The following is a 27,668-nucleotide window of genomic DNA, read 5'->3' as shown; positions in this document are numbered from 1 at the left end:
TGTCAATTTGATCTAGTTAAGATTGGCCATAAAGCTATATAAATAATGAGATAAGATAAGAAACAATCTATACATTTGTACACATGGCCAATATTAGCTTTGAAAGTGATTGTTGTCAGAAAAGAGAAGTGAATTCTATCAGACAAACTATTGCAAAATGATTCCATGTGTAAACATATAAAGAATAGCAAAGGAAGACTGCACAATCCCACAATGATTAAGAAAATTTGTTGCCAAAAGTTTCATTGTCTAGTTACTACTCCTTTACATTAAAAATCACTTGCAGGAGATTTGCTTTTGCATTAACAATCTCTGCACCATCACATAAAAATCACTTTAAAGAAAATCAAGTTTATAAATGACATTCTCCATTTTAATCAAATGATGTTGCTAAGATTTAACATCTAAACCAGAAGAATTCTAGCATTAGGCTGTTGCAGGCTTCAGACAAGAGGGGATGGGGGGGGAGGCTTAGCAGAAAAATATTATTTTTTGGTCAACAACAGAGCTTCATGGAGAACTGCCACCAGACACAAGCCCGAGCCATAAACAGTCCTAGTTGCATCAACTAACTGCAAGAGAGACTATTTTGCAGTTTTGGCTTTAGCAACGACAACCCCCCCCCCCACCCCAGGAAGTTTCTCCTGGCCTCAGGCTTTGGGTGTTGAGCAAGAAAATACCATATAGATTGTACAGGCTGAATCCTGTTTTGTGAATTTTTTGGCAAAACTCAAATTATGCATGACATAGAGTATTACAAGGAGCATGCATGTTTTATTCTATGAACAGGAAGCATTTCAGAAGTGGGGGCACATGCAGGCAAAAGGGGGCATCTCTGTGAGCTGCAAATAGGTACTGTACCTCTGTTTTATTCCCCTTTCCCCTGGCACAATTATGATTTGATGTCTAACAAATGCATCTAGTGTTCGGTAGCAAAAAAGCAATAGTTGGAGACAATTTTTATTCCTGATGTGTTTTAAACGGAATCTCAGCATTCACATGTGACCCAACAACAGAAGCTTTAGAACACGGTCTGTTGAAGCATTCCAGATAACTCAGTTACAAAGTTTAGAACAGAACCAAGAAGGAATTATTTCAAACACTTGTATGTCTTTCTGTGCCACGTTTTAGTCTTTCAGGGTGTTGAGAGGCCATGTTTGAAAAGTCTTTTATCACATTAGAGAATGTTTCATCAGCTGGAAGAGAACAAGTGCAAGCATTTTCAGTGCAAAAATTATTAGGCTTGCAACATATCTTTCCTCTGCAGGTAGATATAGGTAAATTCAAATAAGGCAATTGAAAATCCAATCTATTTTCTAGGAAATAGAGAAGGATGTCTAAAAGTAGTAAAACTAATTGTAAGAAAATTACTTCAAGAAATATTCTGAGGTTTATTTCAAGGTAATCTAAAGGGTATGACCAAGTAAATGCTCTACTTGCTTTGCTCGCAGGGGCACCTTATATCAGTTTTAAGGCACCTTAGCCTTGGCTTTCCCAAAAAAGTAGGGCCCATGCCACGTACCTTGTTGGCTCCCAAATATGAGTAGTACTACTGGAAGTGGTAGAAGGGGGGACCCATAACTCACACAATACACAACATTATCAAGGCTTTAAATTAAAGTAAATTGACGAAAAACATTTTTAAGCAAGAGGCATTTGTCAGCTTTCTCCAAGGAATTCAATGACAAATTTCTTTCAAGGAAGATTGTTAGATCCCATATACATGGAATTGATGTGGCTCATTCTGAAAAGGTTACACAGAAAATAACTCACATTAAACCAAACTAGAATCAAAGCAAAAGGCTAAATTGTGCACCAAATAACTTTAACACTAGTGCAAACATCAATCTGGATACAACTCTGACTCCCTTTTGGACCAGACAAAAAGTGTACAAGAGAGAAGCTTGTCTGAAGTTGAACCATAAACTGGTTCTTGTTCAAAATACAAAGAGCATATGCCCCCTTTGTAGCAAGAAATGGCACTGTTCTGAGGCAAACAAAAAATAGTGACCCTGTGTAACTGTAAGCCAATTTTTGACAAAATCTGGCTCTGTTTGGAAAAAGAACTGATACTTAATAGACAGAGTTTCTCTGTTTTGTAAACAAGGGCTTGAAATAAAAAAAATCAACTTACGTGATGTATTCACTTCTGTTTCTCTTAGCTCTTCATTCATCCTTGCAAGTCGCAATCTAGAATTTGGCAAAAACATTCAGATTAAAACATAAAGCTCAATGAGTTTTTCATAAAAGTCAGCAGAATTATGAGCTCAAAACTTGTAGCATTCACAGAAACAAATAGAGTTTATTTTTCCTTGCAGTGGTAACCACTTTGCGCAGTTGTGAAGCATAATTGTGCGTATAAAGTTATAAATTGTGCTGATTTGTTCTTTACACATGCAAAATGTTCAACTGTACTGGTTACCTGCCCAGGGGCAATACTGGTCGGCAATTACAAAACTACTGCCTATGACCATAGGCATAAATAATTTTTATTGCACTTAAAATATAAATAAAGGCCTATCAAACGTTCTTCAATTCCTTTTAAATTGGAGGTTGACAAATTGTACCATGACATACTTTATATTCTCAGAAAATCTAAGGATATGAGGTGTGTCATGGTCAAATCTGTCCAACTCTAAAGTCAAAAAATGTGAACCCTTTGATTTTGCATTAAAAACCTGGATATTTGATCTACACACTGGATAAATTACATCAAACTGAACAATGTCCAGTCTTCACTTTGTTCACACACTTTGTAAAAATGCCATTAGTTGGAAAATATACCCTGCACACATAGTCAAGGAAATCGATCATCAGGAAAAGAAATTCCTTTACAAGACAACTTTTAATGAATGAAAGATTTTGATAAAAAATCATGAATATGAAAATCCCATGTAAATGAAAACAATATGCATAAGATTGAAGCAAACGCCATGTAGCAAATGACACAAAAACAAGAGATGAACGGTCTGGTCATCATGCAACAACTTTTCAACAGAACAATATCCATAACCCTTCCTTCCTTTTCAAAAATTTCTTCAAAAAACTTTGGCAAGGCTGTAGGAATATTCATAAACTTGCTTTTTACTGTTTTTGCTGTATCAATCATGCTTAAACAATACTTTACAATTTTGATTAGTACTGTTTATTGTTGTCAATTGTTGACCAATAATTGTAAATAAATATATAATCTAGAATAGGACACTGGGCACGATAACCCATATCGTTTTCTCAGTGTCCTCATCGACAGACTGATTCATATGAATGTACTAAATAACATATGTAGCAACCTTTAATAATATTTGTGATATTTTGTAAATTATGTTGTTGAAAATGAATGAATAATATAGTGAATAATATAAACACAATACTATATGCATGCTGGTTAATTCTATAATGTTGCTATACCTCTCTCATACTACCTTTCCTGATTAATAACATTTTCAATCTATATTCAATTTGACCAATTTTAATGTAAGTCTGGGAATGTGTTTTACCACACTTTTTAAATAGGATAAACGACTTTGGCAGACATGAGCACCCATTGATAGTTATTTTCTCATACAGAAGTTGTTGTGTGAATGGAGAGTCAGCCTGTTGTTTTTGTTCTCGTTTGTGAGTTTTGTGTTGTTGCGCGTTGTCTTTGTCGACATTGTTTGTTGTGTACCCTGAACGAATTATTGTGCGTTGTTGTTTATGAGTATTATTGTTTTCGGTGTGAGTGTGAAGTGTTGTTGTTGTTTTGCGAATGTGTTAACAAGTTTTGATGTTTTTTGCTTGTGTTTGAGAATCATTTTAAAGAAAATTCAGCCACAGAAACCACAAAATACTTACAAAGTAACAATATCTGCATGATAATACTTCAATGCTATACGCAAAGCATCCTAAAACAAACAAAAATCAAGTTAAATAAATACTCTCCGATCCGAAATAACTCCCCCCCCCCCCCCTGTTTTTTAACTTTCCGAAAAAAATTCCCACTGATCATCAGTTTTGAGCCTGGTGGGATAAGAAACTACATGGTGCATACAAAGTGGAAAAGTATCAAGAATTGAATAATTTATAATACTTTTTTCTTATAAATACGTTTTTCTTATTCCAAAAACAAAGCATTGTGGCTTTGTCAACTTCGAGATGGTCTGTTATAAGGGATTGCTAGCCATCCATTTGTTACTATTTGGAAAATCCAACCATATTGTCAACATTGTCAGCTTGACAATGAAGCATGCCTCAGTGGTTTGAAAAAGACAACAACACAAAGAAGCAGCCACATCTAAGATACCCTAAAGAATAAAACTTTGCAGTTTCTTACTTCAAAAAAAATTTTTTTGCGAAAAAATTTATTTGCGGAAGAATTTTTTGCGGATCAGTCTTTTGCTTAAAAATTACGCGGAGTTGATCTTTACAATTGATAGTTTTAAACTGAAAGATTCTGACAACGTTACTATTCAATAGTGCCTTTTTGATAACAATAGTTATGGGGTAAGGTCATCAAAAAGATTCCTTAAAGTCAATGGAAGAGGCAGGTGTGCAACAGACGATCAAACGAACAAATATTTTAAAATAAATTTTGCAGTTTGAAAATACAGTATAACAAACTAAATGTCTGGCCCCTTGGAATCTGCTAAACAAGCTCCTCATAAATTCTCGGTATAACGAACCCCGGATATAACGAACTCTCGATACTACGAACAAAATTTTGGGTCCCTGCATCATTATTACCCTCGATATAACGAACTTTTCATTAATTTGTCATCGGTTATTTATACTTAAATATTTCCGGTGCTCATTTATCACTTTGGGGAAATCATTATTGTCATCGGCAAAACAGGCTAATGGCACATTCCAACCACTTGCTGATAGACTCTGGAAGTTTTATCACATTAAGAATCACTGCGAGTGAGTAAATTGACAATGAGCGACGACAAAATTTTATTGGAAGACCAAGATGGAGCAGCAGAAGACAAATAAGAATGTGAAAGAATCGAAGATGTCATTCAGCCGCCAACTAAAAGTGAAGTGATACCAGTTTTGCCAATCTTCTAGTCCCATATTACAAGAGGAAAATAAAGATCTTCATTTTCAATGACCAACTAGTAGTATTATTTGAATTCAGCTTGGTTTTTGGAGTAAACTGGGCACAGAAGTTGGGATGGCCTAAACAAGCTCACAAAAGGTATTTTTAAGTGTGAACTGCGAAAAGACCTAAAAACGTTTTCTCCCGGTTTAACGAACTCCCGATAAATAACCGGTTCCCTTCAGAGTTCGATATATCTGGATTCCACTGTAATAAAAAAATTTTGTGGAACAAATTTTTGTGGAAAAGCGAAAAAGCAAAAACCAATTTTGTGACTCTTTGTGCAAAAAATTTCCGGTACCAATAATGTTTTCCATTAATGTATCGTAATCGATATTCATTGATTGTCTATTTCTAGCCTGTCCTGATCCCTGGCACAGTGCATTTTCATGTCCGTCGTATGTCTCTAGGTACAACAAAGAGAAACAACGATCATAATCTTTGAGCTAAAGAGCATAGTTGGGTACAACCATGTATTAGAACTTACCTCTCCGTGTTCGTCAATTGAGCTCTGATTTGCACCACGCTTCAGAAACAAACAGGCATGCCTACAATGCAAAAGAAACCATCCCAAATCAATTACATGCAAATAAACAGAAAGCTGAGCAATGACCAATACCTGCCGTTTAGTCTATGCATTTTCAAAACATATTCACCATTCAGAAAACTCATTTCTAAAGACTTTATTGATTTCTATCTAGCTATTTTTTTCACCCACCATAGTTGACTTGGGGCTCATTAGCAGTCAAAACCCCGAGAGTAAGGTATAATTCGAGGGTCTTAAACGGGGGCCAGTTTTTTATACACATAACTTATTCTTGTTCTATTATCCTCAAAGTTATTTAGACAGTACTTTAATGAATAAAGTGATTTAACTTTGATTTTAATGGATTACAATCTTGTAAAATTTTACCCTTTTTAAACAAACATTTTAAATTAGACTTCATGTTTTCAATTGTAATGCGGCTATGATCCCTGTGCATATATGGCGCAATATAAGGGCTTTTATTCTTATTTTTGTTATCATTTAAGTAAAATTCTTTGGAGCGATTCTTGAATACTTAAGATCAGTTTTTGTGTACAGTGAAGCGAAAAAAAATCATTCAAACTTTTATGGAACTCAAGAACCAACTTTATTAAAATTTAGCAAAACCTTAATTTGCAAAACTCTAATTTCTTTAAAGTTTCCAGATTATATAAAAAACTTTCCTATTTTTGAATTGTAAACGAGTTTTCACGTTTTAATTCAAAAACTGATTACAACTGTCAGACTCGCTTCTGAATCCTAAAGTTTCTAGCCCGCTCTAACCGTATTCAATACAGCCATGATGTTTTGGAGTCCGGCAAACACAGTGCTCTTTACACAATATAAACACCACATTCATAACAAAAGCTTCCTATTGAAAAATTTAGATTTCCGCACTATGACTCACCCCGTGCTCCCAAGAAGAGCGGCCTGGTGCAAACACGATCTTCCCCCATCGTCCTTTGCATTTATTTTCGCACCATTTTGTAACAGAAATTCACTTACACTAACCGAGCCCTGCAAGATATAATATTCAATATATATTTGTCAACATTATAAAGCATCTTACAAATTATTACATTTAGGAAACTTACATTTCTCAATACTTTATACTTCTATCATATACAATTTACTGTACAATAATACACCAAGCATAGTGTAATATAGTTGTGCAAGTAATATTATACATTATACACACTACACAGCATAAAATATCATATCATATCATATCATATCATATCATATCATATCATATCATATCATATCATATCATATCATATCATATCATATCATATCATATCATATCATATCATATCATATCATATCATATCATATCATATCATATCATATCATATCATATCATATCATATCATATCATATCATATCATATCATATCATATCATATATCATATTGTAATATATCATATCATACTTACCCCTGCAACTGACTGGTGCAACGGAGTCATACCTGCATGATCAGGATTTGACCAATTGACATTTGCACCTGAAGAAAATGTTTGCATCAAATTTGGGAATACAAGAAAAACAGCATGACACAGCACAACACAGCACGATACATCATAATAAAATAAAATACAATACAATACAATACAATACAATACAATGAAATGCAATGCATTGCAATGCAATGCAATGCAATGCAATACAATTATGTTATTACAACAACAAAAAAGGTTATGGGGTTGTATGTGACAGGAAAGAGTCCAAGAGAATAATGTAATGCCAAGTTAGGACATATAGAAAAAAGCTTAGTGCAGAAATCTGGTGTAATTTTAAAAAGGCAAAAAATAATCAAAGAATGTATGGCAGCCTGGAAGAAGGCCAGCAGAAGATTGAGCAGCCAAGATCTAGATTGGGAATCGAAGTACAAAATATTATGCGAGAGCAGAAACGGTTGGAGAGAAGCTGAAAGAATGTAGACTTAAGATGGTTCGGCAACATAAGATATGACAAGTCCGAAATCGGGAGACAAGTGGATTAAATGAGTGATTGAAAAAAGTAGCGGTGCCACGGGAAAAACGGGACACGTCCCCCAGTTCTCGGACGGATCAACTTTGTATTTCGTCAAAATTCGATAAGAAAATGTTGGGAGAGGGGTAATATTTTGGCAACGTACATTTTGCGATGTAATCCTATGATTTTCAAACTGCCTTAACAAAGCCAAAAGTTAATTATGGGCGTTCCCTACAGGTAAAATTGGTGTGTCTTGTTGGTAAAAGAGCGTTTTCTGGTGCTAAAAAAGGGCGTGGTCTGAAAATTTTATTTTGCCCCAAGAGCTTAGTGGCTGGCTCCGCCATTAATGGAGAAATAGGAGATGTCAGCCAATTGATGAAGATGATTGATTGTCCGATGGAAGACATGGCCGACATGGGTTTAGTAGAAGTTGAAGGGGAGGCCTAAAATCGTAACCGAGAACAAGAAACTTCTCGCATACTACCCCTCCAATCAATTAAATGGAAATTAAACCTACCGTTTGAAAGGGCAAGGATCATCAATGTCATATTTTTTAGCTTTGCAGCTTGGTAGAGCAACTAGAAAGGAAGTGAAAACAATGATTATGGTTAGAAAAGCGTCACCTTATTTTTAAATTTATTCAAAGATAAACGAAAATATATTTAGAGAAGCTTTCATTAGCATTGTACGAAAAATTGTAAAAAGACGGTGTGGCAAAAAGTACAAAATAAGTAGTCACTTTTAAGTCACTAAAAACGTACATTTTACAAAATACCTTTATTACGCAACATATCAGTTTTGCTTGAAAATGTCTTTAATCAACGAAATAAAAATTCCAGCTAAAAGTGTAACTTGAGGTAATTATGTACATATGCCATTTCATGAGATCTTCCAACGTTACCTGATTTGGAGGCAAACTCCGCATTTCCTCTTCTGTTTCACATTCATCCGAGCTTGTTGCCGAATCTGTACCGCGACTATCGTACAAACGCCTTAAGTGCGGAGTTGCAGGGGAACCCCCATCAAAAGAGGATGGGGAGTTCATATCTGCATTTACCGATCTGTTATTGTCTACATCCGATCCAGGGGATCCTATCTCTGCCTCTGGAGATCCAGCTCTTAACCCTGGGGATCCATCTGTCGCCTCTGGGGATATATTTGATTCCTGCGTGGATCCGTCTTTTTTCCTTGGTGACCCAGCTTCCACCACTGGACATCCTTCTCCGTTCGAATCTTCAGCTATTTTCTGTTTACTATTTTCTTCTTCGTCCATTTTTGGCGAATGGTTCTCCTCTCGATCAGCAGAAAGATGTAGCAATATCTCGGCCGCTTCAACATCACTCTTCTTGGCAGACCAGCGACGAATTTTTCCATCTGGGAATTTTTTAATCGGTTGCTTTCGTCTAAACCTCTTCACAGCAGCAGAGGTTCTTCTGGGGCGAATTTTGCTGACAAATCTTTTTTCAACATACTTTGCCTTGATCCATTCTTCTCGCTCCGCCCTTGAGCTGCTAACATTTGGCTTCTTCATACTGTCATCCTCGTTTGCCTCGTAGATGTCATTGATGACACGATTGCCAAGCTCCGACATAAGCTGTTAAGGAAATGATAAGGTTCAAAGGTGCATTTTAAGGCAGATACGTATCGTCTTCAAGGCCTTTAGCTTCTTAGTAAAAGTAAAGGTTAGTCCATTATTCGATATCGAACGTTGGGGAATGCGCTGTTTGGGGCGCATCGTTCTGAGCATTGTGTGGTGGCATTATGTGGTAGGATGGCTAGTTCCTTGTCCCTAGGGCGTCCGCGAGCCGGGGTCGAGCCCGGAGCTTGGCTACATTTTACAAAACGACTGCAACAAAAATTACAAATAAAACAAATATCCAAAGAAATTACTACCTCATTTGTTGTCACCTAAATACATTAAAATATTTGTATAAATGACTGCCAGAGCTCCAGCAAACAAACTCCGTTTCAAAACCGTATATAAAACAGCACTTAAACAGATAAGATTGGTAAACTTAAACAGATATAGTGTATCCTTCAAAATCCTTCATTATATCATAGTTCCTTAAGAAAATGAATTTTGTTTACTTATAAAATTCTCATGACAATGATGCTAAATTTTTCCAGAAAGCTTCCACAAACTTGACATCTTGACTTTATATCTATAAATTCCAAAACTGCTGAAAAACGTAACCTTCAAAAAGTGAAATTATCTTTTCTGAGTTTAAAGAAGACCTCATTACTTATCAAGGATGGCAGGTGAATTCCTCGTCAAAGCTTCCACTAGCCTGCGCCGCAGGCTAAGCTTCCACAGGAAAAATAAACTCTTAATTTTAACACACGCACTTACTTTGATAGATTCGGGTTCCCAATCATCCAATGTGATGGATCGAACTTTGGATATGTGGACTCCAAGACTCCTAGAAGAACGAAATTCCGTAAATATTTAATCAAACGAAAACTTCTTTTTCCTAAAGGACGTAAATTGACTGATATTATACTGGCAATAGGCCAATTGAAATTTGTACTAAAACTCCAGTAAGCCTCTACTTACAGAACCTTAGCCTTGCGCGGCTTAGTTTTTTTCTTTTTGAACTGACAAAATTCTTGGCATTAGCGTTACGTTATGTTATTCTCTGAGGTGAATATGCATCAAAACTCAAAGAAATTCAAAGATTGGGGTTGTGACAACCCGCCAACTCTAAGTTTATTACGAGCCTGCTTTTGCTAGAAAATCACGACTACTTAAAGCATCTTAAACTCAAAGCAGTTTTCTAAATTGGTCCCTTGCGGTAACGTTTTAGCTTGAAAAAGCTGCTAGGAGTGGCAAGACCCCTCTAAAAATACCCAGGCGAGCTTATAAACCAAAAATACCCTCGCGTAAGTAATTGACTGGTTATTGTACTGGTATTTGTTACTATTTTCTGAACAGCGAAAGGAATGAAGTAGTATTTGAGACAAAATAATGGGAACACAACGAAAACTAAAACCGTTGGCAGAAACATAACAAAAGTTAATAAGTCACTTATGCACAATACATACCTGTGAATACCTGAGCACTCAATGCACAGGGTGATACCGATATTAATGCTGGCCCATTTCGGATCTAAAACATCAACACATTGGTACAATTATCAAGCAAGTAACAGGGGGCTAAGTCAAAACAATGAAGTTGTAGACCTTGATAAAATGGCAAAGAAGAGCTGTACACTGCAAATTTCTAACATCAGAAGGAGTAGTCAGGCCAAATTGATAGGAAAGTTACGATCTTTCAAGTTATTGAAGCACCCATACACTGTAAACTGTATTGTTTTGTATTTGCTAGCTAGCACCCAAAGAGTTTTTAGGACACTGAGATGCTATGCTTAACGAGCAGTGTCCTGGCTCTTTCCTCGATGAGACCACACCTCGTTATTCCTACACCTTTAACTGCAGAGAGCCGGCTACTCCATTCACTCTAAGAGAGTTTGGTCATGTCAGGAACTCGAAGACCAGACCCTTGGAGCCATCCTTGCACCTTTTAGAGTAGTGAATTGTTTTGTTTAAAGTATACCGTATTCTATTACACTGTAACAGATCGCGCTCAATCTTGTGAACACTATCTTGTACAAAAATTTCAACGTACTTGGGCTGTCACAATCGGCACAAACATCATTTCCAGGAAGTGAGCGTATTTGTTCCAGCAGGCTAAAAACAATAAAGACAGTGTAGTAGATCTCCGCAAAAAGAAAACAATTTCTAACAGCCAGGAATTTCTTGGGCCTCCCTTTGATAGTGGATATGTATGTTCATTCAAGGATACGTGCTTCTTACATTAGGTTTTTTTCTAAAAGGTGTGGAAGCAATTAGAGAATGGAATTACCAGGCCACAAACTTGACTGCTATGTTAAAACGATTAAGGATTACTGTGAAGACGATAAGACAGGAAAGGATGCTTACTACTGCGGATGTAGCTTCTCTAGTGGATCCATGCTTTTGTCCTGAAAATAAATATGAATACGCGTGTTTATGTTCAAGTACAGATTATCTTCGCTGTTATGAAATCTCTAAACAAACGGTACATGTCAAAGGCCTATTTTGATTATGATGATTATCATTATCATCACGATTATGTTAATGATGATCACTATAATAACGATGATTGACGATGATCAAAAAAGCGATCATTGATTGGTGATCACGACGGCGATGGTTCATCAATGATGATGTTGATTACTAGTGATTCAGGCAATGGTTAAAATTATCAATTTTGTTTCACTTACAAAGGAAGCAGAATCTTCGTCATACTGTGGGTCATTCAAGGCTTTGGCAATCGCAACCTGATAGAAATAAAAACAGATAACATATTTAGCAGTAGCAAAAAATACTTCCAGGGTAAATTTTCTTCCTATATTTCAGGCTGGTCAGTATACTTAAAAATGCAGTTGAATTGGGATAAACCTATTGCTGTCGGGGCTGCCGCAGCCTATGGGTTCTCACTCTAAGTGTAGGGGCTTATTTCACAAAAATTACTTTAGGGTGGGGGCTTTTTCGAGGGGGCCGTATTCAAAGGTGGGGCTTATTCGAAAAAGTTTGATCCAGTGCGAGCAGTTAATTCTTAGGTTTCAAAATTTGGACCGCTATTGGAACGGTACGCAATCGTTCCCATGTTACCTGTGCAAGAGGCCTATATTCATTTACAAGGGCCGCTGCATCTTAGATTCAGAGATAAAGTTCACGCATCATAATCTGATTTGAGACTTGAAATAAAATGAACGATGATCTTCTTTATGTCAAACTTCAATTGTATTCTTGTTGAAAGCCAGCAAATACTTGAAACCTGAATTGAAGCAAACCCTTATTTGGGTATCCTCCTTCTTGCCATTTAGTTGGTAAACTTTCTCCCAAATTGCATTTGTATTCGAAGAAAGGTTTCTCTACGAGAAAACTTTGTTTTCACCTTGAAGTTTATCTATATTGCCAACGATATGAAAAACTGCTCTCTACTAAACGAGACAAAAAACTGAAATTCCCCAGGCTTTTCCTTTCCGATCATGTCGCCTCAGTCAAAGAAGCCTCAAGAGAAAATTCAAATGGTAAACGTACGTCGTAATGCCAAAAGAAGTACCTGAACTGCCTCTATCCAATCCCGACGGACTTGATCGTTGTCGGCCTGCAAATACCAGCATCTGTCAAAATTCAAAAAAAATTATGAACCATGTAAAATAACAGCAATCTGTTGTCAATATCTTTGATTGGTCACCAAATTATGAACGTTTTAGCTGATTTGAAGGGTCAAAAGGCATTTCGCGATGTTATTTTAAATTATGAAGAATAACCAACACGGCGAAATAATTAAATAACCAATATTTTAGGTCAAATGTCATAAATTCTGAAAATTTATTATTTATGACGTCACACTCTGCAAGAGCATAAAAAGCGACCGAGTTCGGAGCAAAATCAGAGGGTAATATACACGAGCACGTGTCTATGTATAGTCGATATTTCATGCTAAGTCCGAATGCGGCCTCGATTTTTTTGCTTCAATGAATACGTAATGATTTCCAAACATCGTTTTCATTCGAGGCGATGTTTAAGAGACAGAAAAATAGAAAACTTACTTGGTGGGAGATACAAGTGCGAAGGCAAATCTTCGTTCGACATCGTCTGTTCGCTTTACTGTACATAGCCGAACATCCACAAGCTCTGTTTGTGAGTCCTATACAAAAGTAAAAGCTGAACTGAAAATACTAGCCAGATAGCATGTTTGATTCAAAGAGGCTCTACACAAACTAAAGTCACTGCTCCGTTTAATGATTGGGCAAAGGAGCATGAGTGGTGCAATAACGAAGGATGGAAAAATGCTTTGAAAGAGAAAATGCTCTGTTTGTGAGTCCTATACAAAAGTAAAAGCTGAACTGAAAATACTAGCCAGATAGCATGTTTGATTCAAAGAGGCTCTACACAAACTAAAGTCACTGCTCCGTTTAATGATTGGGCAAAGGAGCATGAGTGGTGCAATAACGAAGGATGGAAAAATGCTTTGAAAGAGAAAATGCTCTGTTTGTGAGTCCTATACAAAAGTAAAAGCTGAACTGAAAATACTAGCCAGATAGCATGTTTGATTCAAAGAGGCTCTACACAAACTAAAGTCACTGCTCCGTTTAATGATTGGGCAAAGGAGCATGAGTGGTGCAATAACGAAGGATGGACAAATGCTTTGAAAGAGAAAATGTTAGGCCAGGCTTCTTACGAGCCTCCCTGGTATGCTACGACGAGGCGCAAAATGGATAAAGCTCTTGACTGCTCAAAAAAGTGAGAAACTCGGGAAACAAGACGCATTTTGAAGGCTTGAATCAAAGATGAAACAAATATCTACTCTATTACGCTGTTTGTTCATAATATGTATCAATTCTAACAAAACTTCCACTAGGTTCCAATTATTTATAGACTGGCACGCCCTTTTAGATAGCCATACATCCATTATAGGATAGCATATCCAACAAACGGAGCAAAAACTCGGTACTTAGAATACAGAAGACATCAAAATAGGCTTACCTTGGATCGCTTTTGATAGTATATCTTGTTGTCTTGTATCGTAAACCATCTCCTGTCAAGACCAGAACATCAAACGGGCGTGAATTCAGAAAGGCATTTCAGTACAATATCATGGTCCACTACACTGATCAAACTTAAGGTTGGCTGCAATGCTTGTCGATATTTTGGTGCACTACAATACGCTTGGAAAATTTTAAATACCTCTTCTTTATGTCTTCTGAAACATGCTGTTTGGCAGAATTTTTCTGGGCTTCTTTGTTGTCATGACCATTCCTTTCTTATATTTAAAATAGCTCTTCAACAAACATTTTTCTAGTCAGAAGCTCTTTGGTGTGCCAAAATTAAAAAGTCAAGGTTCCAAAACAGAACATTGAGCCAGTGGCACAGAGAGGGGGGGGCAGGGGGGGCAATTTGCCCCAGGGCCTCGAAAGGGGCCCCGAAATTATTCTGAAAATTTTTTTAAAATGTCTTCTTTTGAGAAACTGAAAATGCGTTTAAAGATATATTTGTTGATATCGAAAATGATGGCAGTAATTTCATTGGGTCCGTACACTGAGTCTTGTTTGAATTTAAGGCCTATCAGCTTTATTTATTGAGTCTGGGGCCCCGAGAAAAGCTGAATAAACCTTATATCACATATTTTACGGATTCATCTTTTTAGCTGAGTTTCCCCGAGTTTCGCAAAATCGTACTTATTGGGGGAAGGGAGCCCTGATAAAAAATTAGGTAACCCATATAATCTTGTTTTAATCTATGGCCCGTTCAAGTGAGTTATTTTTGCATTTAGACTCGTTGCATAAAGCTATATTATATTTTTGGGGCCCCTTTCAGCAAACTAGCATTAATAAAGAACCGCTTACGTTCAACAATGACTCAAGACAGACTATCAAGCCTCGTGACTCTTTCGATCGAGCACGAACTAGCAAGACAAATTGATTACGACAATATCATTGATCAATTTGCAACTGAAAAAGCAAACGTGCGCAAACGTTTGAAAATAATGGGAGTTTCCCATTTTATAAAGGGCGTGGTCTTGAAAATTTTTTGTATCCGACTCTAGGGCCCTAACTGGGACTTTGCCCCAGGGCCCAGGCCGCCTCTCGGCGGCCCTGCTGTGAGCTAACGCTTTTCCAAATGGAATAGGCAGGCGTTGCAGTTTGGCAAAACAAAAGGCGACGTTTGAGTAAATTTAGCAATTTTTTTAAAACAGGTGCTAAATCGAAACAAGAGATCAGGTCTGAAGTTTATTCTCTCTCTAAAACAATTAAGCTACAAAGGTTAAAGCTAATCTATAACCCTGGTCCGCAGCTGTTCAGATTTTGCAGCACTCCCAATTAGATATGTATCCTCTGCTACCAAAATATATAGGCCCTTACATTGAATCCCCTGAAGAGTTGTTGTAACTACAAGCCTATTGGTTATAACCAGTTCAGAAAACTCTGCAAGCAATGGTTTTTTAATTATTCTGTCACCTTGAGGGTCGGATCTTATACATGCTTTGGTATAACACGATTCAATGTTTGTGTTAAGTCACTTGTGATCAAGCACCTTTCGAACCTCCTCTGGATCCGCCCCTGGTCACCTATTTGCAAGAAGGTAGCTCTGTGGGTGATGGTAGTATAATGACTTAAATAAGGCTGATAAGCTAGTTCCACTCCTTCAAGCTAGCACAAAAAATCAGAGTAGATGGGACCAAACAATACCTGTTCCATGTTTTGAATGCGTTACTTGCACGTTTGAATAAATAGCCTTCCATTAGCAAGCTGTCAAGTGAAAATAAGTTTAAATCAGGCCTCAAATACAGTGAAAGTCTGAAAGTCAGTCTTCTACTTGGCTTTGATGCATACTTGGCATATGAATCGTACATTTGAAATAATATATCTTTTTTAGATATAAGATTATTTCTTTAAAACATGAAGAGAGAAATCTAGTGAACTTTGCAGAACTCAAATCAGTCGTGATAAAAATGTCTTTCACCTTTATCCAAGGCAATATTTTACATTTACATAAGTCCATCAAGTCGAACATAAACCAAAGAAAGAATTAGTTTCTTTGTTTAACTCTCATAATTAAAATCTACATTCAATTAAGACCATGGTTTAGGATATACATGGAAAGCTGTTAATTCATTGCCTTTTGTGTTAAATTTTTCTGGAATCGATTAAGACTTACCTCCCATTTCGATTTGACAATGAGTTTCTTGTTTCTTGATTCATTTCGTTCTGCAAAAGAAACATGTAAGTTCTTCGTTATAACAAGGTCAATAGAAAATCTACCACGCAGAATGAAAAGGGCCTTGATGAAAACAAAACTGGCCTATGCATGGAGGAGAACAAACGATATCGTTACTCAAAATAAATGGTAAAAGAGAGAGAATCGGAACAAAACCGTCACTAATGACTCTTCTTGCAGGGGTAAATGTAATGAAACAGGACTGCATTCTAGCTCCTTGGCTTTTGAATATTAGGAATCTTACATTTTGCATTTGTTAGTTATGTTTCGCCATGGTTTATCACAACAAAATCAGACTCTTCTCACCTTTCTCTGAACCAAAGTATGCCTTTCTTCCATCTCTTTTTGCTCGCAGTTAAATTCATATTGCATATGATCAAGCTGAAACCAAAACTTACAATTAAATCTGATACCCTTCCGTAGCTTTGGACAACAAAGCTAAAAATGAAATCGGAGCTAGAAATTGCTTGTTTCAGAATCAGACGAAACAGAAGCAATGAAAACAATTTCTACCTATACAAAAATTATTTCTAATCACAGCGAAGCAACAATACTAGCAACATTTGAGAATAATAGCCAGAAAGAACGGGGAAAATATAAACGATTTAAGATCTAAATATTGAATTGATACTATTATCAGAAAGCTTTTAAGAGAACAAAATAATTTTAACACAATCAGAATAATACCCTTCTTGTCTGTAAACTACTCTACATAACTTAAGAGGAATTTTCCTATAACATCATTACAACAATCTTCAATGACTTTAAGCAATTTTGAATAAGAGCTTTGTTAAACATACTATTTGGTTTATAAATAAGTGACGAGCTAATTAAAGGAAGTTATGATCCTCAACGACACTCAAGGACTATATGGAAACTAGGATTAAAGGTTTTCTTTTTCCAAAGCCATCATTATTAAATAGCACCGTACAAATTGCTGCTAAATTAATACAAGGATTGATGTTGTGATGACGCAACATACCCTGGATCCGAGCTCCTTCAAATAGGGCTCCAAACATATCACCAATTCTCCGCCTTGCTTGAAGAATGCCGTATGTGCATGCATGAATGTAAGGATCTGTTGAAACGGTTCAATTAGCAACACTGAGCAACCAAACACACAATATTTTCGACTTGTGATAAAATTTTTACGCTAATAAAAGTAAGCAACTAAAGACAATACTTTTTGCTGGTAGTGAAATTATATCAAAATGTTTCATGCATGCAAGAGATTCACAAATTGGTTCGGGAGAAGTATTGGCTCTGGAAGGTGCAGAGCTGTGGAGGAAATTTCCGATGGTTTTAGATTCGGTTATTCCAGCCGGTAAGTATTGAATAAGGATATTTTAGGCATACATACAGACAATAGGAGTATGCCTAAAATACTGACCTTAAATACTGACAGGTCCAGAAAGGGTCCAATCTTTCTAAATTGCGATAACAATCAAAACCATACTCAAAAAGCAATGAAGAATAGATGTGCAATTTCTGTTTTGTTTTCGTCGACCCATATTCTCGCCGTGGCAAGGTCACCACCACATATCTGTACTGTGACTGACAATTGCAAAAATATGGTATTTCACACTCACCTGGCCTAAGATGTGAAATCGTCGCTTTGATTGGAGGATGTTGATCTTCCAAAAGAAAAAAATTGCAATAAGTACACAGAAATAAATGAAACTTAAAAGAACCCTAGAGGTATTTTTCAAACAAGCAAAATCTTTATTAATGACATCAGAACTAGTATTGCATGTTTAAGAGCACATTTCATGTCATTTCATCGAGATTCATACACGTAACTCTATCTTAAGCATTAGTTAAGATATTAAGCAATAAATGTAAAGAAGTTATTGACTAAATAACATGCTATAACCAAAAGAAGAACAACATTTCTGTGCTGCTTTACCAAAGAGTCTTGCTTAGGATCTCTAGGTTCAAAAGTTAAGTAAGTTTGGAGACCTCTCTTGAACTGAACTGAAGAATAAGCTTCTCTGACATTTCTCTGACATATTTCGCAAATTTCTTTATCTTTGAAAATGTTATCTGGTTTTTGTAAAACAGGGTCTGAAAGAAAGAGGTGCCTAAGGCCGAGAGCATCTCAGACCTATTTCCATGCAGATGCCCTGGTGCTGAGCTAAACTGATTAAAAACTAAGGTCCCAAATAGGCTTAAAGTCATATACCCGGTAATAAGCACAGACAACAAGAGATCTAGGCCGCTAATAATAACGTAATATTTCCTTTATTTTTTTATTCGTTAACTTTTCTTTGTTTTCATGTCAAGCTGTCATACTGAAAATCTCCAGGACATTAGCCTCATTCATTGTAAACTGCCGCTATCTAATACATCTATTCTTTAAGAATGATTCAATTCATTACATGCTATCTATTCAAGTGCTTTACCTGGAATGCGTAATCCAAGGAGGTGTGGTTGAAGGCCGACTCTGTTGCCAAAAGTAGATTATCTACCTATCAAGATATTTCATGATTTGGCAATGGCGTTATAATACACTATGTTACTGAATCTTAACAAAAGAAAATAGAGACAGCGAGAGACTGGATTTGAAAGTTCACCACCTGGATTTACATGCCAATTATGCAAGAACGAGACACCCAAAAATAACAAATAGACCGTGCTCACAAAACGATAGAAAAAACGCTTACATTGAACGATAAACGAAGCTTTCTATCAACAGCATTTTTGTTTCTAGCTAGAACTGTAACAAAATTCCTTTACTGAAATAATGATTTAGAAAAAATATAAGGCAAAGGAATTTAAAGAGCTTTACATATAAAGCACTGTTGGGTAGTTTCCTAATTTGTGTGCTTTACTCGAAATAATTTCAAATATTGGCTTGAAAATGTATTTACTAGAAGCACCTCTAAAATCAGAAAACTGGTCAAATCCAATTTTACATAAACAGAACAACTTTAGGCAGTACAGCGAGACCATCGTCTTAGTTTGCAGTGCCATAAATAAAAAATAGTGGGAGAGGGGGGGGGGGCGGTAGCAAAACATATCTCTATGAAACGAGAAGAGAAGACGTATGAATTTCTCAGATTTCGGCAGGGGGTTAGTCCCCCGGTGCCCAGTAACACTTCCTGGGGAAACTCCGCCAATAGACTGAGACCCCGTTTTCAGTGCGCCGGATTACACTAGACCCACGCTATCCGCACGAATTTGAGAGCGGCTATCCGAACAAAATAAGTTCACCTAGGAAAGTGGATTAAATTAGTTCGGATAGATATGTGGTACAGTGTAGACGGTTTTATCCGGATAAATTTTATCCACATCGTATAATGCTCGAAAGCGATTGGCTATTTTTTCCTATTTGATTTTTACTGTCTCCCAATAAAGACTTTTCTCCATCTTGGCTGTCTTATAGTCGATAAATACTCGTGTTAAAAGTGCAGTATCTTCGTCAGTCCATGTAAAACTGGCATCCTTGTCAGCTTTCCCTATTTTCTTCGCTATTTCAGCGTCATTTTGTTTCAAAGAACGAATTATTAAAACTAACTTTGTCTAATTTGTTGTGACAAAATCTTCGGACTTCATCTGAAAAGAAGCAGGTGAATCTGAAGAGAGAATGAAAAGTCTTTTTACGTTGGCGTGAATTTAGTTGTTATTTTGTTGCCCAGAGATGACTTCGTTTTGTGCAAAGATTTATGTCACGTGACTCCAGTTATCCGGCACAGTGTAAACGGGAGGGCAAAGTGGAAAAAACTTGTACGGCACAGTGTAAACGCAAATCAATCCGAACAAGTTTTATGCGGATAACATTTATCCGGCACAGTGTAAACGGGGTCTGAAATACAAGCTGACGATTCTCCTTCACAGAGGACGATATTGGCTGCGGCGCTTGAAAAGCTCAATTTGTTTTGAGGCAATAAGATCGTAACTAATTATCACAATCCCATGGAGCTGTTGTCCCCTTACTCTATTAGAGGCTTCACTTGCAGCTTATATCTTAAGAAATACGTACCTCTTCTGCTTCCGACACTTTGCATGTCTTTGGAAGCTGGGAGTTCTTGGCAAATACACTGAAAGGCAAAACAAGATTTAAAGCAAGTGATATCGTAGATCGAGATTGTAATTTTGATTTTCCCCATCACCACAAACAAACTTTCAAGCTATGACGGCTATCTACAATCCTACCAAATGACCCTCCCTATATCCATCATCCTCGTTTGAGAATTGCCATTTCGTTTCCTGTCCCATGCGAAAATCATTCCATGTGAAAATCTTTCCGTTTAATTATAGGCTTACAGTGCGATAAAACAGTTTTAACAAAAGATCGATAAAACTTCGATGCTAGCCATTGAGACACACCTGTCGAGTTCATCACTGATTTTATCAAAATGCTTCTTTGTCTCTTTGAACTTTTTTATCTCACTGTCAACGAAAAAGAGACAGATGTAAATCTAAAATGTGATCTTGAATTGGTGAATAAAGTTACGGCACAGCAGAAGATAACTGATTAAATATCAATTAAGGAAACATGGGTACAATAAAAATTTCTTATCTGGTGGTGACTAATGTTTTCTATCAAATATGACTGTGCAAGATCTAGGCATAAAAACAGCATTCCAGCATTACGTGTACTTAAGACTCTAAGCTCTAAGGACCAACAATTAAATGAAAAAGAACATATGATTTCAATTGGATGTGAAAGGTATCTTTCTATTGGCTTTGATTAAATTACCCTTTTGAAACTGCATACAAAAAGACACCTTGCAGGGATGATCTTACATGTCAATAAATTATATGAATAAATCAGAAAGAGAGTAAAATTTGATATAAGAATTTATTACTCTTTTAGAAATGAGTGAAGCTTGCTGCCAATCGACCTCTGTGCTTGGTCAAGTAGAATCTAAAAAATATATATATATATATAAGAAAGGCAAAACAAGAGGCTCCAAAAACAACATTGTAAAAGATCAATTTTCACAGCGTGAGAAAAATACACAACATTAAAGTGATTCCAGAATTTGTGCACTTTGCTACCCAGCTAGCCTTAAAAATGTCCTGTCCAATCATTATCTAGGATTAAAATGTATATAGAAATTAAAATACAGGTTATATGCATGAAAGAAATAATCTTTATTTTCTAGTTTGCTTTTTCTGTTTTATTGAAAAAAACAGACAACAGAAATACACTCACCCCGAAGAAGTTTTTTATATCAGAGAGATTTGAACATATCTTAGTTACTGCACCATTCACAAATAAATCATCTTTGAACAATGATGATAAGCCTTCAAATTCATGAATGAGGCTCCTAAAAAGAAATAAATTTACTGAAAGTAAACACAAATACTTGAATATAAAGAAAAAAAGCAAGTTCAATGAATGCAACTTCCTGAACCAAAGCTAAGGGAAAGAGAGACTGCCTCCCTACTTTCCTGCAGGCCAAGGCAAATGCTTTATTGCAAAAGTACACAGAGAGAGATTTAGTCTACCATTCTGTTATTAATTGTGCCTAGCATTATTTTAAAATATGTCCATAGCTTAAGCTTCATTACCATCTCTTTACCATTTAAATGTTTAGAAGACATGAAAAAATCAAAACATAGGGTACTGGGTGAAGGAAACTGTTCATTTTCCAAGTTCTGAGTTACATGTTGCACTGTAACAGCTTTCTAAAATGTGTTTGCTAACTGTGAACAATTTAATATAAGCGCTTAGATAAGTACTTAGATTAAGATATAGAAGGAGAAACCAGACTAACAATAACATGGTGCCAAAGCCAAATTATGAGGTTTTGTCTTTTCAATGACCTAAACCTGGCTCACAAGGTTTATCTTTTAACAAAAAAACTCTAAAAAAAACATACAGATAAAGAGAATACAAGCTGATGGGTGAAAAAACCCTCAAAAACGTTTTTGAGAATGCACAAAAACAAGAAAGTATCTTCAAGAATTTGTTCTTTTAAAGTATCACCAAGAAAGATTCGAAGCCTGATTTTAACAATGATTTTTATTTTAAAAGACATATATCTATCTATCCATCTGGCTAAAAGAAAACTATCAAGCAGAGCTATATCAAAAAAAAATCTTGACCAGCCCAGTTTGAAATTGCATCGTTTTATTAGAAGTGCTCATCCTTTCTGTACACAATTGCTTGACATTGTAATTCAAAATGATGACGTTTCCGTTGCAGTTTCTGGCCATCTCTAGAAAACAATATTTCTAAAATTTTCTACTTTCAAATCTGCTTCACTGACCTTGATATAGACCTAGAGTTTATATCTTAATTTTTAACTACTGTTCAGTATTGCAACTAAATCTTTTGATTCTAAACATAAGGTCCAAGAAATATACATCAAATTTTGCAGCATTTTGATACAAGGAGATCTTTCACAAGTCTCTAAATTCCCAAAGTGACCTTTTTTACTGCCACATTTTATCCAAAACGCAAATCGTGGAAAGTATTTTTCAAAGTGATGTTCACAATGACAACTTACCCCATTGAGGATCTGAAGACTTTTCCACATTCAACAAAAGAGCTACATGCTTTTGAGACCTAGGATTAAAATGAAGCAAATCAATACAAAAATGCAGCTCTTAAGAATTGGAAAAAACTGGGTTGCAGCCCAGTTCTCCTCAAATGATTCCAGAGACACAAAATGATCAGAAACATAATATTTTTGAAAGATATCTTTTATAGTCAATACCCAGGTATTATATTTTTGAGCCAGATTTTTTGCTTAATTGATCTCCTGATAAGATGGATAATTTTAGAAGTAAAAGTGCTATTAGCCTCTTTCAAGGGAAATTAGCTGCAGAAGCAAACCATTGTTTATATAAAGAAGGGGCAAAAGCCTATTGCTTAGAATAATGGAAAGCCATTTGTGCTGCAGGGGCAGTTGCCTCCCCCCCCCACCCCTAGTAGCTAATATGTAAAAAAAGGCCCTGAAAAGCGTTGAGTCTGGCCTGGTTCTTATGGCAACCTGTACATATTCTAATAAGAATCCACCCTCGTTTAAGCACCCTCCGTTTTGCAACTTTGGAATAAATTGTCCCTCTTTTGAAACTCAGCAACAAAGAAAGTGACATGTTTGAGGAATATGTCATTGAGGTCAATCAGAACAAAAGTTTGGATGAAGGTGAAACATAGAGCAAAAAGTAAACCGCAAAATGACAGACGAGATATATCATAATTTATAATTTCATTCTTCAGATTTCTTCATCATAAATTAAGTGAGCGAAGCTTTGTCAACTTTGAAATCATCAATTGTCCTGGTTACCTCTTTAGACGCTTGTTGAACTTTGCAAAAAGGTAGGACTGTCCTCTCTTATACAGTCTTCATCATAAGGAAATCACCATGTGTGTGGCAAACCACTCTTAAAAATCAGGTCATTGTTCTCTTTCATAACAGGTCAAAACCATTCCGGTTGGCAGAGCAAAATAACCTCGGTTCCAGAGTGCTAGCCTAAACAAAAGGGCGAGGACAAAAACTCGGTTCGGTTCCAAACTTGCACGCAGGACAAAAATTTTGCGACCACGCCCTTTAAACTAGCTTAAATTTGTTTGTTTGCTTAAAATGTTTTATTGTTTATGGGCATAATTTTGTTTCTTTTAATCAATTTTATTTCATTACTATATGAGGCCCCCTACACCTTGAGGCCCTGGGGCAATTTGCAGAGAGCTTTAGTGTTTCTGGTGTTTTTATTCCAAGAACATTTGACATTACAGGACAAATATAGGGAAATATTGATTGATACAGTGGAGTAGATAAAGGGGTCAAGGGACCCCTGTACAGCTAAACTGCTGTTTTATCGGAAAAATTCTGATCTGATCGGAAACTTACATGGTTGTCTATTTAAATCCAAATGCAACATTTTGAGAGAAAAGATTTTAAAGCTGAATATGGTGATCTCTTCTGTTGTTCTGAATCAGATTGGCAATCTCTTCCAATAAGGTAAAGAACTTTAAAATGCCTTTTTTCAAAAAAAGACAAGAAAAATCTTCGAGTAGTATGATTTATGACATGTGACTAGCGTGAAGTTGTGTGCAAAATTTTGAAAAAATAAAAGCTCTTATAAAACTTTTGTCGAAAAATCGAAATTTCTTGCCCCTTTTATGAATTTCCTTTCTACATCACTAGATTTATATTAACCTTGATTGTCTGAAGATCTTCTTTTTGCCGGTCTATTCATTGCCTGCCTCTCGCATCTATGATAAAAAAGCCCATTTTCTTTTGAGCAATTTCATCGATATTTACCCTGATAATGGTGAAAACGGGAAGGTAAAAGTTTTGGACACTACCTGACTACCGCCATGTTTCCGGGAGAATTTGAACAAAGCAAAGCGATAAGCCATGATAGAGAGCCAAATAGGCACTATCTAAAGAATTAGCCTATGTTGCTGAGCTTATAAGAAAAAAAAACTTCGAAGTTTCATTGAAGAAAACAATTTTATTCAGGGCAAAAACGGTGGTCAAATATACAACTCATGCGTGCGATCAATCGCTCGCATTATTGGTGCCATGAGTGTGCCGATGCATGTGCGTGCGATCACACACATTAAACGACAGAGACTGCTTAAATATGACCACTCAAATGAGTATCAAACCGAATTTTCAAAATTTCATAGACAAAGGACACTTTTCAAGGAAAAACAGTATTCATTAGAAACAAATGGGGACAGAAAATTCAATAGATTTTTAAGATGCACAACAGCAATGTCTTTTACAGGATGAAATAGGCAAAAACCATCACCTTTTCCAGATGTGTCTCCAAGTCATAAATTGATTGTTCATTTTCCTCAACACTAGCCCTGGGGATAAAACAAAAATATAATTTTCTAATCATTGCAACAATGAACTGAAAAACCAAAATTAATAAAGAATCACTTTCTAAAATATTACTTTGTGGAAATTGAGCTGTGTTAAAATATTATTGAATAAGGTAATAAATTACACCATAAAAGTTCTATTTAACATATCTTCAAACTAACAAGACACATAGAATTTTGAATAGTGTCCTTTTTGCTACAAAGTCTTTCGGGTTATGCAAGAAGATTGGCAAAGAACAAAAAGAGGAATTTTTAATGATATTTACGCTGTTCACCATTACATGTTATAAAGACACAGCTTTGTTGTTCATGATTAGTTTTGAATTTCATTGTAGCTGTCAAACCTGACACAAGCTTTGTGAAACAACCAATGCACGTTTCTAGCATACATGGCCTAGTTGCTGTGAATTTGATGCATCAGTTGGTGCATATTAGAGCTTTTATTGCAATATTATCAATTATAAAGCTAGACTTCATGGATCGAAGTATTAAGAGATAGCTGCTCTCTCAAAAAGGAATTCGCTTTAACAGGTACCACAGAAGTCTGCAGAATGCAACAATTGGCAAACTGGCTTTGGTATGCACAAGGCAGCACATTTTTGTTTGTGATAAGACAAAGGATTGCTTTCAGCACATAGGGAAATGGACTGGACCAAAAATGATGATTACAATATTTGAACAAGATCAGAGTACAAGATAAATTATAAAACACACAGTACAAGGCTCACGCCACAAATTTCAAGGTGGCGAGGCCAAGTTCTATACATCGAACTTGAATTTAGTACTTCGAAACAGGGCCTCTATGGAAATATGTTTGCTTACCAAAAAGGGGGGGCATGGCCCCTCCAGCCCCCTGGTGGCGTGCAGGGTTGCCAGATGCTTAGAATGCTTGGCAGCCAAATATTTTACATGTATACAAAAGAGCTACATTTTGGCTAAATCTTTAGAGTAATAGTGTAATCAAAATTGGCTTTGTTTATTACAAAAGCTCAAACTTGCTTTCAATTTCAATTTTATCTATGTTATCTTCTACTTTGTTTCTTGCTTCGCTATTTGCAATTTTGAATGTTTTAATAAAATGTTGAATATTTTCTGTGTAAAAATTGCTGTTTTCTTTGTATTTTTTGTGGCTTTCAACATGCGGCCAAAATTCAGCCAACTTTTACTTTTTCGGCCAATAGCAATTTTGGACGGCGAATAAAGGAATTTGGATGTCAAAACAGCCAAATGGCAAACCTGGTGGCGGGGGCCTTGCTGCACTAAATAGTACTGGCACCAGCAAAATAATATGTTAAATGAACCAGGAATAATTATTAGGCTGAAGAAGAAAAAGTCCAGCCTTTAGGAATTTAGACACTAGCTTTTTAGAAATCTGCAGCTATGACCTCAAAGTGCCAAAGTCCCTTACTACACTCTTCTTTGCCTTTTCTATAAAGGAAAATGTATTATTACTTTAATTGAAAACGAGATATTTTGAACTTAATTATTGTAAGCGTAATTATTATTTGTAAATTCTGTAACGTGACTGTAACGTGAGGATGAAAAAGCAGAGATAAATCACCTGACGTGATTCTGCAAAAACACAAACAAGTCAAACCTATCCTGAAGGAAATCTTCTTGACCAAACATTTAATCTGAACATGAAACATTTCCTTAACGATGATTTTATTCAAAATTGAGATCTTGGTTTTAAGTAGATTTCTAATCGATGTGAGGATGCTGCCTTTTATGGTTAGATAGAATATCTTTTATGTTGAATAAAGTGAAAAACTGTTTTCAGATACTGAACAGATAAATTATTCACTGGTAGTTGCTTGGTCATTGTGTATACTACATAGCAAAAGATTCTCTTGACGCACAGCAAATTTGCTCGATCGAAAAACTTCCCATTTATCTGTCAGACTGCCAAAAACAAAAGCAGTTAAATGACATTAATTTATAGAAGAAAACAAGACACCTACCTGAATTTGGGAGAATCTTTCAAACATTCGTTAAAGTCGATGCTCGGCTTCATCGCCTTCTTTCTATTTCGCTTGACTTGGGCTATTTTATATGATTTCGCTCTTAGGCCCTCTTGGTGTTGCAAGCCAGCAACAAGCCTGTTTGTCGGAAATTTGACCTCTGAGCTCATTGGTACAAACAGACCCGGCTTTCATTACATGTACAACACAGCTTAAACCAGAGCTCTTCGCATGTATCTTGCTTTTTGGGTGTATCTTGGTTGCGTAAGACAATAATTCTACTTCCGTCCACTTTATTTTTAGGTCATCACTACTCCGCCATCACCTTACTGCTGTGAAACTATGGTGAAACAAACTTTTCATCGAAATGTGACATGCCTCAGATTAAGATAATGAGAAGAAATTGAATTGCATTGTCCTGACAACAATAAACTTTCTTCGACTCTCCGACACATTAAACGAAATTTTTTTTCGATGGTGTTCTTTTGCCGACAAAAGAACAAGGACACTTTCAAAGATTTCGGCATGATTTGTTTCTTATTCCTTATAAATCCGAGGGGAAAATAT

General features: G+C 36.2%; 1 protein-coding gene across 1 annotated transcript; it reads right to left on the bottom strand.

Moving 5' to 3' along the window:
- Nucleotides 1-206: 206 nt before the first annotated feature.
- LOC135688339 (arf-GAP with coiled-coil, ANK repeat and PH domain-containing protein 2) lies at nucleotides 207-27,463 on the bottom strand. Its single transcript, XM_089114053.1, has 29 exons — nucleotides 27,102-27,463; nucleotides 25,065-25,122; nucleotides 22,808-22,866; nucleotides 21,508-21,622; nucleotides 21,158-21,216; nucleotides 20,676-20,738; nucleotides 20,329-20,386; nucleotides 18,749-18,814; nucleotides 17,936-17,980; nucleotides 17,329-17,424; nucleotides 16,653-16,727; nucleotides 16,287-16,336; nucleotides 15,818-15,877; nucleotides 14,115-14,166; nucleotides 13,178-13,275; nucleotides 12,685-12,745; nucleotides 11,840-11,896; nucleotides 11,517-11,557; nucleotides 11,203-11,264; nucleotides 10,620-10,683; nucleotides 9,928-9,997; nucleotides 8,479-9,171; nucleotides 8,095-8,155; nucleotides 7,040-7,107; nucleotides 6,511-6,620; nucleotides 5,565-5,625; nucleotides 3,835-3,884; nucleotides 2,135-2,190; nucleotides 207-1,196 (listed from the first exon to the last, which is right to left on the bottom strand). The coding sequence occupies exons 1-29, from the start codon at nucleotides 27,269-27,271 to the stop codon at nucleotides 1,096-1,098; spliced, it is 2,679 nt and encodes an 892-aa protein (XP_088970179.1). The 5' UTR covers nucleotides 27,272-27,463; the 3' UTR covers nucleotides 207-1,095.
- Between the last annotated feature and the right edge of the window lie 205 nt (nucleotides 27,464-27,668).

Source organism: Rhopilema esculentum, chromosome 19, assembly GCF_057945365.1.
Source record: "Rhopilema esculentum isolate cy_ngs chromosome 19, ASM5794536v1, whole genome shotgun sequence".
In the NCBI taxonomy this organism is placed as follows: Eukaryota; Metazoa; Cnidaria; class Scyphozoa; order Rhizostomeae; family Rhizostomatidae; genus Rhopilema; species Rhopilema esculentum.
This window is presented reverse-complemented; position numbering and strand designations above follow the sequence as displayed.